General features: G+C 54.0%; 1 protein-coding gene across 1 annotated transcript; it reads right to left on the bottom strand.

Annotated features, from left to right (window-relative positions):
- Positions 1 to 3,769: 3,769 nt before the first annotated feature.
- GDF10 (growth differentiation factor 10) lies at positions 3,770 to 18,492 on the bottom strand. Its single transcript, XM_036103172.2, has 3 exons — positions 17,884 to 18,492; positions 6,810 to 7,735; positions 3,770 to 4,768 (listed from the first exon to the last, which is right to left on the bottom strand). Exons 1-3 carry the CDS (start codon positions 18,197 to 18,199, stop codon positions 4,577 to 4,579), a joined length of 1,434 nt encoding a protein of 477 aa, XP_035959065.1. The 5' UTR covers positions 18,200 to 18,492; the 3' UTR covers positions 3,770 to 4,576.
- Between the last annotated feature and the right edge of the window lie 255 nt (positions 18,493 to 18,747).

Genomic DNA, 18,747 nt, shown 5'->3' with positions numbered 1-18,747 from the left:
CTTCCTGTCCGTAACTGATGCCCAGATAGTTTGGCATTACTATGCTATGGTCGTGTTTAACCAAAGCCCCTGTAGTACCATCTCTCCCACGACTTGTGAGTCACAGAAATAGAGTCATCACATGCAATTGCTATGGGACAAGTCCAATTCAATGAATAAGAGAGGCACACCTGACTCATCCATTTATTTCAAGGACCGCTGAAGCTCATCTCTCCAGCAGACAGACTTCAGCCTTCCTTTATGGAGGCGGGACAGGATCAGCCTGAATTTCTGTGTTACAGCTGCCTCCAGGGGGTCAGGAGCCCCTCTGGCCCAGAAGGTATGCCAGGAAGACACCTGTTCCTGTGAGCTGCTCAAACTCCACACTCACCCACACGTTGCCCAGAGAATGAAAACTGGACCCACCTTGAGGCTGTAGGGAGAGAATGAGTCAGGCCGAGCAGGGGCTAGGTCCCTTCCCAGCTCTGAACGTAGCCTCTGGGAGACCCTGCTCGCATCTGGCATGGACGGCATCAGTCTCAGGACTGTGCCCAGCTGGTCAGCACATTTACTGGAACACTGGTTCTTAAAGTGGGGTTCCTGGCCCTCCAGCAGCAGCGCCTGAAAACTGGTTAGAAATGCAAAATCTTAGCCTGGGTCAGCAACTCTAGAAGCAGGGCCAGCAACCTGGTCAAGCCCTCCATCTGATTCTGATGCACATTCAAATCTGCACACTGGATGTGATAAAAGAGGAAATTTGTACAAGCCTTCCAAGAGATAAAGTATGTCTACACTGCCTAGTACGGGATGGGGCACACAGTAGCCGCTAAATACTTGAACAGACAGGTGCATTCCCCGCTCACCCCTACTCATACAGACAGGACTGCTGGCACAGACCGAAGGATTTAGGGTGGGGTTAGAATGGAGAGGGAAGGAAAAATACTGGAAAGCTGGAATGAGCATCATTCTCTCCGAGAGTAAGAGAGAGAAAGGGAATAAAAAATCTCAGGGGCACCAGTTTATCAGTGAAGGATTTTATGCTTCCAGCTTTTGGTAAAAGGAAATAGCCTTGAACAGCCAGGGCCGGCAAGCTGGTCCTGTCCTGCTGGTCCTCTCCCCAGAATCCTGTCCAGCCCCTAAATGCATTTTGCACAAGCTGGCACCTACATTGTCTTTATGCCACCAGCCAGTCCAGCTCTCCCATCCTGCTGGAATCAACTCCATTCCTCTCCCACTGGAGCCCCCTCCTCATACCCGCCCACCCCCACCCCAGACTTCTGCAGACTCTTCCAGCCTGGCCCTGCATGCATCCTGGCCACGGAAGAAGCATTAGTTACAGGCTACGGCTCGTGTGGCATTTTATGAGTGACTTAGACATACAGAGGCACCTGGTGGAATGCCTCAGGTTAGACACTTGGTAGCCCCTGGACTCAGTTTCCCCATTTGTTAGGAAAAAAGGTTACATCAGAAGTTTTCCAAAGTTTCCCCCCTGCCTTAAACTTCCCGGCTTTCAGTTGTCCTGTCTCTATTTGTCACATGAATTAATCTACGAGACCCTACCCTTTCAGAGCATATAAACATTCAGGAATCGGGCTCACTGGCAAGCCCCCACACAGCTTCCTCCAAACTGACACAGATGAAGTTGGGTGACCTCAGGGACCCATGCACGTCTAGGCTGTGTGCTGGAGCCTTTTGCTTTTATGACAATGTGATGCTGCTATTTGGCTTTTAAGAGGAAGAAAAAATTGTTTCATACAAACATTTCTTTCTAAACCTTGCTTTATTATAAGTCACTCAGTGCCATTGGGAAAACCCTAATTGGCTGGTGGGGGGGGGATGGTCACTGTCCGGGAAGCTGGGGAGCAGCTCCAGCCATATAGGCCTTGAATCAGGCAGCCTTGGGTGTCAAAGCTGACATGGCCTGTGGTCTTGGTAAGACATTGGTGGTGGCCATATTATTTACCTGTCCTGAGCTGTTTTTCTGTGGCACCAATTGGGTAGTTAAGTTGCAAGGTTGCTGCGAGCCTAAACAAGATGCCGTATCTAAACTGCATGGTGCTTTATAAAGGTCAGTGGTCACCGAAGACACCAGTTCCTTCCAGCACACTCCAAAGTCATCACCGCTGGGTAATATCCATCCTGGCACAACCGTGGAGCCCCTGCATGGCTGGACACAGGGGTGATCCTCCCAGCCCATCCCCCATCCTTGTAAACCAGAAATGAAGACTCTCAGAAGCCGTAGGATTTTGTGGTGACCCTGATCTCCCAGAAACTGCGAAGGCCAGAAAGAATAAGAACTCTTATAGGACCACCCCAGCTTCATCAAGAAATGGAAGGGGAGCACTGTATGAGAAAAAATTGAGGGGGGCAAGGAAAAAGGAAGAATCTATATTGAGAAGAAAGGTATTGGGACCCTTATCAAGTCGCAATATTTTTATTCATTTTGCTATTAATTTATATCTTGTTATGTTCCAAAAAGGATTAGATGTGATGCAGATCAGTTTGAGACACCCCAGCATCCAGAGAACGGATCCTGTAGGCCCAGCCCAGTCCCTGCAGGAATAAGGCCGCGTGTGTGCTAAGGACCACCCCCTTGCCTCACCTGTGTCCACCTGGGCGGGGCTGCTGTCCCCACACATGTCCCAGGACCAGCTGGAGCGCCTCGGAGGAGACGCTGAGCAGACTCTGCTGGGCTCCGCTTGGTGCCCTGAGGACCCCTCCCCACACCTACCTGTTCTGGGTACTCCTTCCAGTGTCTGTTGTCCTGCCTCTGGCTGCAGCCACCGCAGCCTTCTTCAGAGGCCACCTGGGCTTCTAGAGCTCCCACGAAGAGAGCCAGAGAACTGGGAGTTTCCATCTCCCCACCCGGGAGCAACCTGGAAAAGAGGTCTGAATGTCCAGCTCCCTTGCTTCAAGGCTGGGCGAACCCTGAGGTATAATTAAGCTCCAGAGCTCCCCACAAGATCCAGGATCTGGGATGCCTGGCTTCTTGGCCTCCCGACCAGCTTTTCCCCTTCCTTGCCTGTTTTTCCTGGGAGCACTTCCTCATCTATCCCTTGCCCAGGCACGCTCGGCTCAGGAGCCTGACTTAAGATAGACATCATGGGCTTCTTTTCTCCTCCTAAGTTCCCTCTCAGAGGACTGCTCATGGCTTCTCAATCTCCTCCAAGTAAGACTTGGGGCTCTATCATTCTCTCAGGTCCCACCTGAAGGGCTGTTATACACCCGCCCCAAATCGGAGCCAGATTCTTCTTCAGAAATGCCGGTCGATCAGCTTCAGGCACTAGAGTTGATGCCTGCTTGGGGTGATGTCAGCTCGGGGGTAAGGGAACCATTTACGGGAAGCTATTTGGGGATGGGGCTGCTGACAAGGAAGCAGAAGCCCCTGGACCTCAGGAGACACCCCGGACTGCTTCCCATTGAATCTCTTGCTTGAACTACCCCAAGTAAGAGGTCTCTACCCAGGGTACCACAAATGTTCCTTTAAATGTCTCAGACACCTTTCAATCACTCAATGTCCCCTCTGAACCTAAGGATGGGAAGAAGCTCTGTGAGACCACTGTGCCTGCCTGGGGCCCTCTCCCGCCTGGATGAGCCCAGGATGGCACTTACACAGCAAAGCGGGCGCGGGCCGGATGCTGGAAGGCATAGGACTAGCTGGTTTCCAGAGCTTAGGATAGAGACAGGTGTGGAGAGGCCTAGGGGGGCTCTGCTCCTAACGGAGGCCCAGCGGCCGCCAAGACGTCATATTTGTAGGTGGGGCTCTATCCATATTTTGGAATGGTTGACATTCAGTTTTTCAAGATACCACTGTACCTTTAATTTATTAGCTTTCCATAAAAACACATAACATACACAATCTACAGGATAGAAAGTATAATTTACAAAAATATAAAAATCTTGGTTATTTTTTAGTATTCCAACATATTACTGCATGTGTTATTTCAATAGACATGTTTAAACAATGCACACTTAACCAGCCTGATTACCTCTGCGGGGAATGGTGTCCACTCCCTCCTCTTTGTTTTAAAATAAAATATATATTAAGAAAAAGAAACCACGATTGGTTATATGTGCATACTGTATGTGTGAAAGCTTTTGCAGCGGAGTTTCCAAGTCCATGCCGTTATTTAGGTGCTGCGTTTCAGTATCAGTATGTGGCCCAACGTGTTTTCAACTGACTGTTTAGACAGAGGTTCTTCCCTTGTGAAGAGGGCAGGTCCCCTCACATCTGCAGCCTTCTTTCCCGGTGATGAGAGGAGGGGTCACAAAAGCCAACACGGTGGACCCGTTCGGCTTTCAGGTCTTCAGAGCAGAGGGGACGGACGATGAGCAGCCTTCAGGTGAGGGCTAATTCCCGGATTCCTTCAGGAGATTCAGACTGGCGTGTAGGGGGCTAAGTCATCAGCAATGAGAGACCCCAGGACGGGCCCCGGGGGGACAGATCTTTCTGGGACCCGGCAAGGGTGCCTGTGAGCTCTGCCCGCATGTGCAGCTGTACCCCTCACGAAGCCCTCACCCCAGAAGGCCCTGAGGACGCTGCCCTGCTGGGTGTGGAGCGGGACGGAGGTTTCCTTCCATCCTGGAGTGGCTGGTCTTACCGGCAGGCACAGGTCTCCACAGACATGTTGGGGTACACCTTCAGAACCACGTTCCGGTTCTCATCCAGGAAGAGGACCCCAAGAGAGTTCATTTTGTCGGGAACACAACAAGGCTCTGGGATGCCCGGGACGATGCCCACAGCCCTGACGATGCTCTGGATGGTGGCATGGTTGGATGGGCGGACAATCTGCAAGGCAAGAAAGGAGCACGGTCACCTAGGCGCTCCGCCCTCACCCACCCACTGTGCCACCCGCACGTCCTCGAGGAGGCCACAGAAAAGGTGTTGACCTAGAAGAAAAGGTGAGATTCCAGGGCTGGGCACACATTTCCTCTGAAGTCAGCCACAGACTGAGTCCCAGGGAGGTGTGCAAAAGCCTCAGGCCTTCCTGCCCTTTGGGTCTCCCGGAGGGAAGTTACATCCCTACATGACTGGCCACTTGGGGGCACCTGTGCATCACTCATCCCCAAGGAGTCCTTGGACCTGGGCAGGAACTGTGCAGAGGGCGATGCCCAGTTGTTCTGCCCGGGCCACAGCTGCCCACATTTCCCAGTCCCAGGAGTTCCGACACGCTTCCCGTGTGAGCGTCCTTAGCACTGGAGGGGAAGGCCCACAGGTGTGTGTGCACCAGCATGTTGGGGCCGGAATGCTCATTTCCCAGGCGGGTCTGACTGTGGAGTGTCGGGGGCTGCTTCACCTCACCACCCCATCTTGTCATAGTATCAGTCGTATGGGGTGGGATTACCTTTATTTTACTGGTGAAGAAGTGGAGGCTTAAAATGTCTAAGTAACTTGACCAAGACCCCTCAGTTAGGAAGCAGCCCAAAGTCATGGCGAGTTGGAGACCATGCTTGCAGGGGCCGTGCGGGCTTTCTTTCCCTCCCCAGGCAGCCTTGCACACCCAGAGGAGTCAGGATCCCACCACAAACACAGAGAATGCTGTTCTCAAGCACCTCCAACAAGAGAAACAGGACCAAGCCACAGGAGTTACCCCTCATTGCGGGCCAGAGGAAGTTTTATATGTAGTGCGTTGCTGAGAAAGGCCCCTTGCGTGGGGAGGTGGGGAGGACAGCAAGGTAGGGCCATCTGATTTGCGGGCTCAGCCCGCTGTCAAGGAAGGCGGCAGGCTGTCAGCCGGACTGGTAAGGTAAGCGCTGGGTCAGCCGGCTGGAGCCTGCTCACTGCTCATCCGGCATCTGCCCGGGCCTGTGCTAGGCTCTGCCGGCCCACACCTGTCACTCTGTCGGGCACCTCCCTTCCTCTCTCGCACATGCAAGAAAAGCCCCTTAATTCCCAAGCAGGTTAATGCTACCCCAGGTCTGTGGCTGGGAAATCCCAGCCGACTGATTTATTTACATTCAAATTGGATTTATGCACGGACTCCCTTTCTTGAAGGGGAAAGAATGACCTGAAACTCAGCAGAGGAGCTAAGCAGGAGGGAAGCATGTGCTCTGTGGGGAGGGCCGACCTCGCCTGGCAGCCAGCCCACCGCAGCCTGGCCTTGGGGAGATGGACGGACAGAGCCACAACCCAGCCCGCAGGGAAGGGGAGACTCTGCAAACCCCGGGGCCAGCACGGCGGATAAAACAGCTGCAGCTGCATGCTGTCTTTCCTGCAGACTCATGCACGGTGAGAGCTAGTTGCCCCATGGATCCCTGTCCTGTGTGGGAGACAGGGGCGGGCGGGGGTGGGGAGGAGTCCCTAGGAAGCCACTGAGGCCAGCTCTGTACTGGTCACAGACCCCGGGGTCCTGAGGTCCAGACCAGGAATAGAAACGAGAGCCTCGGTGAGGAAAGGGCTTTAGAGGCCTGTCTTGCCTTCCGGGGGGCCGGGGGGGGGCAGCATGTAGTCCAGCTCTGTAAGGCAGCTGCTATGTGGGAACACACACCTAAGGAGATGGATTCTCCTACTCTGGTTTCTCTTCAGATCGCATAAATCTCCTGCTTTTCAAAAGAAGACATGTTCGGATTTAAAATTCAAACTCAGCTAAGTCAGCCCTTTCAAAAGCCCAGCCAAACCACGTCCATCTGTGGGCTGTATTCCCCTGACAGGCTGCCACTCTAGGACCTCTGCCTACTCATCCCCACCTTGAATAGATGGGAGGTGTTCTAATCCCCAGTTCACAGCCGGGAAATAGGTCACAAGGCAGAGGGACTTGCCAGTAGGGGCAGAGCTGGGACTCGCAGCCAGACAAGGGGCTGAACGCAGCGCTGCTGCTCAGCCAGCCTACCTTGGGCATGGGGAACTCGCACACCCCCGCGCAGTAGTAGGCGTCGAAGGATTTGGGCAAGATGATCCATTCATTCCACCCGATGTCTGCGAAATCCACCTTCAGATACCTGCGGGAGCAGACCCTTGGCTCGGCCCACTGCTTCCTCCGGGCTTTCTGCATCGTCTTCTCGTCAAAGTCCAGCACACTTGAGGAGGCCATGAACATATCTTGGCCCTTCTTCCTGCGGTCCTTGCGCCCTGGCCGTGGCTTCAGGGCCCGGAAGGGGCCAGGCCACAGTTCGTGTTTGTGGTAGTGCTGGGCGTGGGGGGTGTGCACCGGCCTCTCGTCCAGACCTGGCAGCTCATTGTCCTGGAGGGGCCCTGTGGCCTGCGTGGCCCGGCGGACCCGGGGGTCTGCTGAGCTGTTGGGGGCTGCGCCAGGCTCCGGGTCTCCAGCCTGGAAGGGGTCATATCTCTGCAGCGTCACTGCCACACTATTGGGCTCTGAGATGGCCAGGTCATCAGCGTAGATGAGGATGTAAGGTGCGTGGGGGCTTGGCCTGGACACCCTTGGGGCCTTCTCCCCAGGATCCAGCTGGGCAGAGAGGAGCAGCTCGCCATCCTGGCGGGCTGCCTTGACGATGGGGGAGATGTCCTTGGCCTGCCACAGGCCCCGTGGCGGGGGCGCCAGGGCCATGGCCCCACGGAGCAGCCCCTGCGTGGCTGTGTTCTGCGAGAGACTGCGGAAGAGCAGGTGTTGGTGTGCGGGCAGGCCCGGGGGCAGGAGGCGGCAGGGCGCGTTCTTGGCCCGCTGCTTGCATGGCACCTCTCGTGCCCGGGGCCACCGAGGTTCCGAGTAGAAGTGGAATGTGGCTGAGAGGATCATTTCTGAATCCTGCATAGAAGTCAGGTTGAAGAAATACACAGCCTTCTGGTCGACCACTTCTGTGAGGGCAGGACAGACCACAACAGGTTAGGTTCTTTCTTAGATCGGTCCTGGTGCTCACAGGATCTCCCACTCAGCGTTGGGATGGAGGAAGAATGCCCATTTAGGGAGCCCCTCCAGGCCAGCCAGGCTTTCCTCATCTTGGCTCATCCTCACAGTAAACTGAGGAGGGCGCCCTTACTTATCCTCAATGAACAGATGAGGAATTGAGGTCAGAGAGGCTGGGGATTGTCAATACCCCATTACAAAAAGGAAGAGGTAGCAGACGGGGAGGTGGGTACTCAGGCACCTCCCTGTGTCCTCTCCCTGCACTCCAGGGTCCTCAATGCACAAATGCACAAATACCACTGACATCTCCATGGAGAAGATAAGGTAGAATCAGGCTTGGGGGATGCTTTGAGTCAGGCGCAAGCCCTGTGAGAACGCCCTCCTGTATGTACCCAGCCCTCTACTTCACAGATACTAAATGCGGTCATTCTTCCAAACAAGGTGAACGAAGCAGAGCGCCCCTGACTCCCCTGTGTTCCGAGTGCCTTCTGAGGGAAACTGGACTTGAGGGCACAGCTGTCTGGGCATCTGCTACATGTTTTGCCCAAGGGCTTATAAAGCCTTGTTTGACAAAGGAAGAGCAATATCAGGGTTGCACAAGGCCACTCAACAAAATCTACAAAGACCAGGTTGCTCTCTAGAGGCCCAGATCATGAGAAGGACTGGCATTCCTCAATCATCCCATCGGCAGCTCGAGAATGCTCTGGCCCCTGCATCCCTGGGGCTGTCAAGCACCTCTTCCTTCTTGCCTGGTTCTACCAGGTGTATCCCAGGGCCACGGGGCCGAGCATCCTCATCTGTGGCCCTAGGAAGCTGCCCCGAGCCCAGGCAGCATGAGTTCTCTGAATGGCCAAGTCCTCCAGAGGGTCCGGGTGGGAGGGACGAGTTGTTCCCCAGGCCTCCCTGTGACACTGCAGGCTGGCGGGAGACCAGAGCTGCCAGGCTGGTTGCCCCCCTCCTACTGCTCCCCTTCCTGAGGCCAGGTGTCTGCGTGCTGGGACGGACTGCTGGGCACAGCTGCCAGGGGCACAGAGCTCCGAAGCACAGCACTGTGCATGTGTGCAGGGACGCTGCGCCCAAAGGGCATGGGCCAGGCCCTTAGCTTCCCTGACACCTGCACCCACAGAATCGGCTGGGATTTGTTTTTGTTTTTTTTAATCAAAATCTTCCCTTTAAGGATATTTCCTTCTATTGGGAAGAAGGCACAATGCGATTAGGAACTGTCATGTCCTCTCAAGGGACCATGAAAGAGAGGAAGGAAGGAAAAAGCATACCCACAGAGGGCCTGATACATGTCAGTCAAGACTTAGATGACACTCTAAAGACCCTGCCTTATCTGACCCTCAGAGCAAACCCAAGGAGAAGAGCGGCAGCCCCTCAGTGTGTTCCACACATAAGGAATAGGGCAGGGCCCTGAAGGCCAATTAAACTTGGCTTCTCCAGACACTGCAGCTTTTGGTGTCCTGGGCTCAAGATCTGCGTATCCCCAACTTCCTGCTCTCTGCCTTCCTCCCCTGGAGATGCTGATTCAGAGGGTCTGCGACAATGGGGCCAAGGGATCTGTGTTTCACCAGTATCGTAGAGGACTCTAGCATCAGGCAAGTTTGTGTATCTAGGGTTGATGTGTGGATGGGGTGCAAGCTCACCAACACTGCAGCCCCCCATCCTCCAAGCTAGACAGGGCCCTAAGAACCAGGTCCCCAGGCCGCATCAGGACCACACCGAGCTCATCTGCCTCAGGCGGACAGTGAGGGTCTCTATTTCACATGATTGTTTGCAGGATTAAATAAATAGCATATGTAGTGTGCTGGGCACCAAGGAGGAGCCCCTAAATGTGGTTCCCTGCCACTTCCACCTAAAGGACCAAGGCTGGCAGAGCAAGCAAGCTCTTCCTACACCGGCTCGGTATCCTTCCAGTGATCCAAATTATCTGAGTTGTAACCCAGCTAACAAGGCAGATAAAGTGCTTTTTTCTTTTATCCAATTGAAGTCTACTGTTCTTCTACAGATTCCTTGCTAGGAAAGGCGCTGGGAGGCTCTAGGACAGACATTTCTGACACTTTCCAAAGAGTTGGCCCACTGCGGCAGGATGCAGGCATCTCTGGCCTAGGAACTTACAGCCTTTGGTGAGGAAGGACACAGCAGACTGGGGCAACAGAGATAGGCCTCCCCAGAGGAAAGGCACCTCAGCCTCCCTCCCAGTGATGAGCTAATGGACCAGAGGATCTCTGAAGAAGGACGACTGTGACCACCATGCCAGGGACAGCAGCCTGAGGCAGGTGTGGCCCAAGGAAGGCGCTGGGAGGCCTGCCCTCAAGGAGCAAGAAGTGCCTGAGAGGAGGACTGACCTTCCCTGAAGGTTATTCCTGCACAGGATGCAGGAGAGGGACAGCAAATACTGCTCCTCTTCAGACAGAGAACCACAGAGAGTGTGTTCTGAGACTGACGCCCAGCCTGATCAATCCCACTCAGGACAGGAGTCCTTCCTCTGTGTGGCTTCAACACCTTTGGCCATAGGGAGCTTGTCCCTCATGAGGCAGCCTGCTGCCTGAAGACCCTCTCTGGGGGAATTGTGGGGTGGTGATGGGCCACCCCCATCCCCAGCGTGTGAAGGGCCACAGGGTAGCTCTGCTCTGTCTACATGCATGCAGTGCAGGGGGCTCCAGGCTGTGACGAGAGAAGGGGAACCTACAGGAAGTCTCCCGGCTTGCATGAGCCCAGGCCTCAAGAGAGAAACCCCTAAGAGAAGTCCCTATTTCCTATTTCCCATGTCTCATGGTCAACAAGAAAAGATCCTCCCACTCTCCTTCCCTCCCCCCACCCTCCTTCCTGTCCTTTTCCTTTCTCTTTTTCTTCCTTCCCTCCCTGCCTCCCTCCCTTTCTCACTAAACATTAGGTAAAGTCCTACTCTGGGCTCAGTGTTGTGCTGACTGGGGTCCTGGAAAAGGTGACCAGAGGGGCTCCGCCCAGGGATGAGACAGACGGGCCATCGTGACGACGCCCTTCTGCTGCCCTCTCACCGCTTTACAGAGCACTGTCCAAGTGAGGCCCGGGGGTGCTGGGTGCATTCACTCACAGGCCACTGCCATGCTCACAGCCCTCCATTGCCCCGAAAGCAAAACGGAACCCCTTGCAGAGGCCCTGCTTGACCTGGCCTGCCTCCCTGCCCGCCCGCATCTCTGCCCCAGCCACCCTGGCTTCTGGTCCCTCCAACACGAAGCTTCCCGGCTCAGGGCTCTGCCTCCGCTGTCCCTTCTGTCGCTGCCCCTCCTCCTCCAGGCCCCGCCCCCTCCCCTTCGCTCTCCGCTCTCCGCTCAAAGGACATCTCAAATACAGGGCACCCTTGGCTCCTGTGGCCGGAAGAGAAACCCCGTCACTCTGTCCCCTGCTTCATTTGTCTTCATGTCACTTCCCAACTTCCTGATCCGTATTTCTTTGGTATTATTTCTCTTCCCCCCACTAGAACACCAACTCCAAGGGAGTGGAGCTTTGGCAGCTCTGTGCACTGCTGCATCCCTAGATCCTAGCCCAAAGCCCGAGTGAGAGGTGGTGCCCGGAAGTAAGTGGTGAATGATGGGGGAAGCGTGGGGTCTTTGCTAGATCTGTCTGCTTCAGTTAACGAAGGGGGATCCCTGACCTGCTGCCCTTGGGCTCAGCAAACACATCCTGAAAGTCCAGAAAGCCTCATTCTTTGGGAAAATGAAGGTCATGATACACATCCAACTGGAGACGCTGGGCAGCAGGATCTTTGTCCAGTTACTTCTGCTTGAGCCTCAGTTTCCTTCTCTTTAAAATGGGAGTAATATCGTTTACCAGTGATGGAGGTCCAAGCCCCAAACATGTATGTGTGCTTGATTCCCCAAATTCACAAAGAGGAGAGCAGATGTGTCATTCATTCTCTGGGAGAAGATGGAGCTTCAGAAAGGGTATCTAACTTGCCTAAAGTCACCCAGCTGGTAAGGGGCAGGGCCAGGGCGTACACCCAGGGCTGTCTGACCCCAAGGCCATGCTCCCCTGTGTACTTGGATTAGAATGGTGATCTACCTAACAGCGAATGTCACAAAGACCATGTGCTGTGAAGCACAAAACATTTTGCAAACACAAGTCATTATGTGGATGTTTTAGAGTTCTAACTCTCCGAGAAAGAAAGGACTAACTTTATTTAGATGAGCCATTCTTTCTTTGGATTTTTGGAAATCTCAGAATCCTAACTGGGTCCACTCTGTGGGCACTCAGCCTCCTTCTTGAGGGTAATGGGGATGGGACTGGGTTGGGGGGGGAGGGAAGAGGGGGCTCTAGCCCAAGGGTCCCTCCAGGCACCCTGCTGACCAACCTTCAGGCCAAGAGGACTCTCAGAACAGAACCTAAGCCACATGGAGATTTGTCCCTTCATCCACTGCCCTGGAAACAGCCATCAGGGGGACCAAAGATTGAACTAAAAGGACTAAAGCCCACACCAGAGTGGGGCTAAAGATTCAAGCACCAATAAATGACATATCAGATAAAGGGCTAGTATCCAAAATCTATAAAGAACTCATCAAACTCAACACCCAAAGAACAAAGAATCCAATCAAGAAATGGGCAGAAGACATGAACAGACATTTTTCCAAAGAAGACATCCAAATGGCCAACAGACACATGAAAAAGTGTTCAATATCGCTCGGCATCAGGGAAATCCAAATCAAAACCTCAATGAGATACCACCTCACACCAGTCAGAATGGCTAAAATTAACAAGTCAGGAAATGACAGATGTTGGCGGGGATGCGGAGAAAGGGGAACCCTCCTACACTGTTGGTGGGAATGCAAGCTGGTGCAGCCACTCTGGAAAACAGTATGGAGGTTCCTCAAAAAGTTGAAAATAGAGCTACCATATGATCCAGCAATTGCACTACTGGGTATTTACCCCAAAGATACAAAAGTAGGGACCCGAAAGGCTACATGCACCCCGATGTTTATAGCAGCAATGTCCACAATAGCCAAACTATGGAAAGAGCCAAGATGTCCATCAACAGATGAATGGATAAAGAAGATGTGGTATACATATACAATGGAATATTATGCAGCCATCAAAAGGAATAAGATCTTGCCATTTGCAACGACGTGGATGGAACTGGAGGGTATTATGCTGAGCGAAATAAGTCAAACAGAGAAAGACATGTATCATATGACCTCACTGATATGAGGAATTCTTAATCTCAGGAAACAAACTGAGGGTTGCTGGAGTGGGGGGTGGGGTGGGAGGGATGGGGTGACTGGGTGATGGACACTGGGGAGGGTATGTGTTCTGGTAAGCGCTGTGAATTGTGCAAGACTGTTGAATCTCAGATCTGTACCTCTGAAACAAATAATGCAATATATGTTAAGTAAGAAAAAAAGAAGAAGAAGAATGTAGCAGGAGGAGAAGAATGAAGGGGGGGAAATCGGAGGGGAAGAAGAACCATGAGAGACGATGGACTCTGAAAAACAAACTGAGGGTTCTAGAGGGGAGGGCGTTGGGAGGATGGGTTAGCCTGGTGATGGGTATTGAGGAGGGCACGTTCTGCATGGAGCACTGGGTGTTATGCACAAACAGTGAATCATGGAACACTATATCTAAAACTAATGATGTAATGTATGGGGATTAACATAACAATAAAAAAATTAAAAAAAAAAAAAAGATTCAAGCACCAATGGAAGGTGGAGGAAGGGAGCCATGGGCCACCAGGGGTGCTGCACAGAAGGGAAGAGAATGAATATGTATCAAGCGTCTATTTTCAGGCAGGTCCCAGAGGAAATCCTGCTTGCATCACTTACTAGCTGTGGCGCCTTAGGCAAATCATGGAGCCTCAGTTTCCACATCTGTAAGCTGCGCAGAGTTTTTGTAGGCATTTCCTAAAGTTGTAAGATCATCTCTGCAGAGCTCACGTCATGGTGTCTGGTACCCAACACATGCTCAGAACATACTGGCCATGTGGTGTCACCAGCTACTATGACACTCAGGGCACCATGTCCTTGTCGCCTGTCCTCATACCCAGCGGGAGGCATCGGCACCTGTCCACCCCTCCAGCAGGAGCCAGAGGGTCCCACGGCCTCTCCCCTCCTGCATCTAACCAATCCCAGTTCCTGCTAGCTTCGCATCCTGTTTCTTCACACCCATCTTGAACTCTGCGTCCCTCCACCACTGTCTTCACTCATGGCCCGACCTCCACTGCCACCATGACATGAGGAAATCATCTATTATAGATGAAGAGTCAATATCCTTACTATACAGAAAACCTCTACCAGTCGGTAAGAAGTCAAGACCACAAGGAGGAAGCCATTTCCGCAGGAAAAATTGCAACTGGCTAAAAGGCATGAAAAACAGTTCAGGATGACCAGTAATGGGAAAAAGAAGTAACTTTAAATGAGGATATAGCAAATTTTACCTTCCCATTAAAGATATGATCCTCCTAGGGTAAAAAATGATATATATATCTAACATATAATATATATACTATATACAGAATATGGTAATATATTTACATAACCTATAATATATATTATATATATTCCACTAAACTATTAATTCTGGTTATATTTGGGTTTGTAATTAAGAATGACTTCTTTTCTTTACGGTGATTTTCTATGGTTTCCAGATAACTACGGATTTATTTCATACTCTCTTCTCTCTCCACCTCCTGCATCTCTCCTTCCCTCTTTCTCTCCCCTCCCTCTTCCCTTTCCCTCCCCCTCTACCTCCACCACTGTCTGCACACCGTATACTGCTCACAGCTGCAGCCAAACTCAGGCCCCTCAAGGCTCTTATGGCCTGGTTGGGCCTGCTGGTCCACCTCTAGCTCCTGCCTCTCTCCTCTCATTGTTTCCTCACAGAAACCACAGTCCTCACAGTCCCCAGCACACAGTAGGCTGCTTCACTTCTACACCTGGCCAAACACCACCTGCCCTTCAGAGTCTATCTGGCGCCTTACCTCCTCTGTGAAGGCTTCGCTGGCCCTTCCCCACCGGCCCTCCCCGTGCAGGGACAGTGTCAACCCTTGGCTCCCAAGCATACACACAGCCCCTCCCTATGGCATTGTGCCCCCTGTTCTGCTGCCCATACTCTTCCGCTTACTTCTCCCTTCCCCCCAGGTCATGCACTTTTCTGGGCAGGGCCAAGAGTCTGTGCATCTGTGTGTCCTCTGAGCTTACAGCACCTGCCACCTAATGAGGTGCTCAGGAAATACTTGGGGAACTGAAACGAACGTGACCTTTGGCCTTGTTGGCAGATAAGTATGTATTATTACTCTCATTTAGAGATGAAGACATCAAGCTCAGAGAGGTTAAGTAAATTGCCCAATTTCACACAGGTCAGTGGAAAAGCTTAGAGTTAAACACAATTGTTTAGGACGGGGGAAGGTTTAACCTTAAGCCTTAGGGTCAGGCTCGGAAGCGCCCTCCTCTGCTGTAGACTTAATAGGTACCAAGACACACTTCAGGAAGCAATGGAAGGGAGGGAAGAAGGGTGGCTAAAATAATAGTAATAGCATCTAATAAATTACTGAACCCATGCCCAAGGCACTGTCTTAAACACTTGATATATCTCAGTTCATTTTAAAAACCCTATAAGGAAGGGAGCATTACTAGCCCCATTTTAGAAGTGAAGGAAAAAAATAAAACACTGAGTCATGGACAAGTTTAGTCCCTTGCCCTGGTCATTGACTCAGCATCTGGACCTCAGCAGTCTGGCTCACAGCCCGCACTCAGAACTTAAGCCATGTTGCCTGGTGGCAGGGACTACCCCACTGAGGCTGCAGAGGCCACTGTCATGCCACAGGATGGTACTAGTATGTTCCAGGACCGGAGCTGAAGTCCCCACATTGGTGACTCCTCCATAAGATGAGGGGTCCCTGCCCAGGCTCACAGCTCCTCACAGCTGGGTTGCTGGCTCACAAAGCAGGCATCTCTGAGGGCTGACGAGGGGCTGGGTGGGAGCCACTTAATAATGTGAATCAAGGGAGGAGGTGAGAAACCAAACCGCCTGGGCCGATGCTGTGTCAGGCAAAAACCCACCGCATCCCGCTGAATCACACTCTGCGCTGTGTGCACAGAAACCCATGCTCAGAGAGGGAAAGCTGGTGGGGCTGGGCCTTGGACCCAAGGCTGTCAAATGGTTCCAAATAAGTCGCAGACTGGTCCGGAATAATCCTGATCTCTCGGAGAATGGTCTGCTCTATCCTCTGTCTCCTAAGCCCTGGGCTGAGTTCTGACGGAGGTGGGGAGAGATGCTAGCAGTGGGAACAACACTGGCTTGGCACATGGGAGGTGCCAGCCCCTGCCACTGTGAATGGCCCCCTACCCCAGCCTCAGTTTTCTTATCCATAAAATTAGATGGCTGGATGTGAAGTACTGTCCTCAGCTCCTTTTCAGGGCTAACACCCTATGCGTCAATGTGATTTGTGCTACCCCTGTTCTGTGCAAATGGAAAGACAAGACCAAGCACCTCCATGCCGGGGGCTGCAGCAGTGAATGTGCTCAGTGGACATGCTCACCCCCGTTGCAGGATGGACCTCGCTGACCTTGCTTTCCTCAAAGACAAGGCTCTGAGGACTGAGTTAATGGATGCAAAGTCAAGTGTACACCTATCCGAACACAAATGCTTTGTATTTCCATGGGAACAACATGCACCAACACCTAATCTGGCCAGTGTTAGGCTCTGGGCAACCCCACAGGAAAGATACTGGTAAGACCTGCCCATTTTGTAGATGAGTACAGTAAAGTCCAAGGAGGTTTAGTGATTTGCCCAAGGTCATGTTCATGCTAGATGATTCTTGACTGGCTTAATTTAATAATGATGTTCCAGAAATGGACCCCATGTGATGAATCAAAATTACCAGGGAGGTATGGAGTTAGGCCCAGTTGGCATGGAGCCCCGGAACAGTACCAAGTGGTCTGCTCAGTGGAGGATGGGGGCCCAGGCCTCTCTGTGGCAGTCATTCCTCAGTACACCGTTATGCAAGGCCAAGCTTCCCAGGTAACAGGTGTTACCTTGAGTCACACAACCAGCAGTCAACAGGTGGCCGACCGGATCCCAGACTGTCTGGCCCCAATGTTGGGGTTGCTCCTCTCCGCCTCAGGAGGGGTCGGTCCCTAGAGACCAACAGTTTTTGTTTTTGTTTTTGTTTTCTCCTGATGAATGGCCTTTTCCCCCACTGGGGCTGCTGTGGACCCCTACCCACACTTTCTAGAATGGCATTCTGTGACCACGGGTGGTCTCCATGACAACCAGAGTTTTCCCGCCACCCCTGCCACCAGTCTGCGCCTCCTCTCTGCTCGCCCGGGGCCCCCAGGGGTAGGCCAGCGGGGCTGGCAGGTGGCTGAGGCTGCAGGATGGAAGTGCTCTCAGAGCAGGGCGAGGAGGTGCTCTAAGTGACCTCTGTGCAGCTCCATCCAAGGTGTGAGGACAGGGGAAAGAATCTGCCCGGGGGGGGGGCAAGGGTGGGAGGGGAGTATGATGCCCCCACTGCCCAAGCTTCTGGACCCTTCCTCAAACCCCCATGGTCTGAACATTTCATGTTAGTGCCTTCAGGCCTCAGTTGTGTGCACCCAAGACCAGACACCTGAGGCCCTTCTCAGTTCACTCTGTTTGCCCAGCCCTGGAACCTACTAAGTGCCCCCAGCTAGAGGTTCACGCCCCCTGCCTGGGTCAGTATCTGGCACTTTTATCCCGGCTGCCTTATGCCCACCTGACTGTTCCCACTCAGTGCCCTTCTCATCTGTCAAGAGCCAACACAACTGAGTCCTATGACATGCATACCACCAGTCAGGAGCTTCCCCAGTCCAGGACCATCTCCACCCTGTGCGTAAAGCCTTGTGTATGGGGTGGTCTAGACCAGCCAGTGTGGCACCCTCCCAGTCTTGGGAGCACCCTAGGGGCCGGAACTCTGGGTCACTGCCACTCTGGTGTCCCCACTGGAGGTCCAGGGCCTGGCACAGAGTGCTTGGTGAATAGTGAATGAATGAATGAATGAATGAGTCTATGAATAGAAGGAAGAGAAGAAGTGGGTGCAGTGGTGGGGAGGATGAACAAGTGAGGAAGGGGGAGAAGGAAAAGGGGGGTGTCTTGTACCCCCTCTACTTACCTAGCCGGGCGCGGAAGCTTCGAACCGTGTTGCCCCCTCCCGGCCTCGCGCCCCTCCGACTGTATTTCTCATAAAGCCGGAGCATGTGGACAGCGACCATGTCTTGGGCGCCGGGGCCCAGAGTGGCGGCAGCCTCCCCCGGGGACCGCCAGGGGTCTTTGATCCCAGCCAGGCCATCAGCGGCTGCAGGCGGGGCGGACCGGGCGGACGCCTGGTGGCTGCCGCCTGCGTCCCGGAGCAACAGCAGAAGCAGAGGCAGCAGCGCGAGCAGTTGGGGCCCCGGTCCCGGGCTCGTCCGAACAGGGCCACGGGCCATGGTGGGTGGCGGCGGGGATGGGTCGAAGCCGGGGAGGAGGAGAGAACGCGCGGGCGCACCGGAGGGCGCGAGGGCGCTGGGTGCCGAGATCCGCGCGGGGCGCGGAGTGGAGGTGGGCGGGAGCCGAGCGCTCCGGTCCGTCCGCGCCGCCCGAGCCCCGGGCCAGCGGTCACGGCCGTCCGGAGCCCGGTGGAGCCGAGCCAAGCCCGAGCCGACGCGACGCCCCAGCGGACTCGCGCAGCGAAACTTTGCAGCCCACAGCTGGGCCCGCTCGGCGGGTTCGAGGGGCGGGGCGGGGCGGGGCGGGGCGGCCGGCGGCGCCCTCGGGGGGACCGGCTGTGCGCCCCGGAGCACGCGGGGCCGCCGCCGACAAGGCAGTGCCTGGCCCGGCTGCGGTGTGCATGCGCCCGTGTGTGGCGGCGGCGGCGCGCGCGCGCAGGGCTCTGCGCCCGAGTGTGCGCCCAGGAGTGTGAGGGGCGTGGGCGTGGGCGTGGGCGTGGGCGAGCGCGCTCCCCGCGCCCCTGCGGAGAGACGGAGACCCAGGACCC

This window comes from Halichoerus grypus, chromosome 7, assembly GCF_964656455.1.
Source record: "Halichoerus grypus chromosome 7, mHalGry1.hap1.1, whole genome shotgun sequence".
Lineage (NCBI taxonomy): Eukaryota > Metazoa > Chordata > Mammalia > Carnivora > Phocidae > Halichoerus > Halichoerus grypus.
Note: the sequence above shows the minus strand (reverse complement) of the source record. Positions and strands in the feature narration are given on the sequence as shown.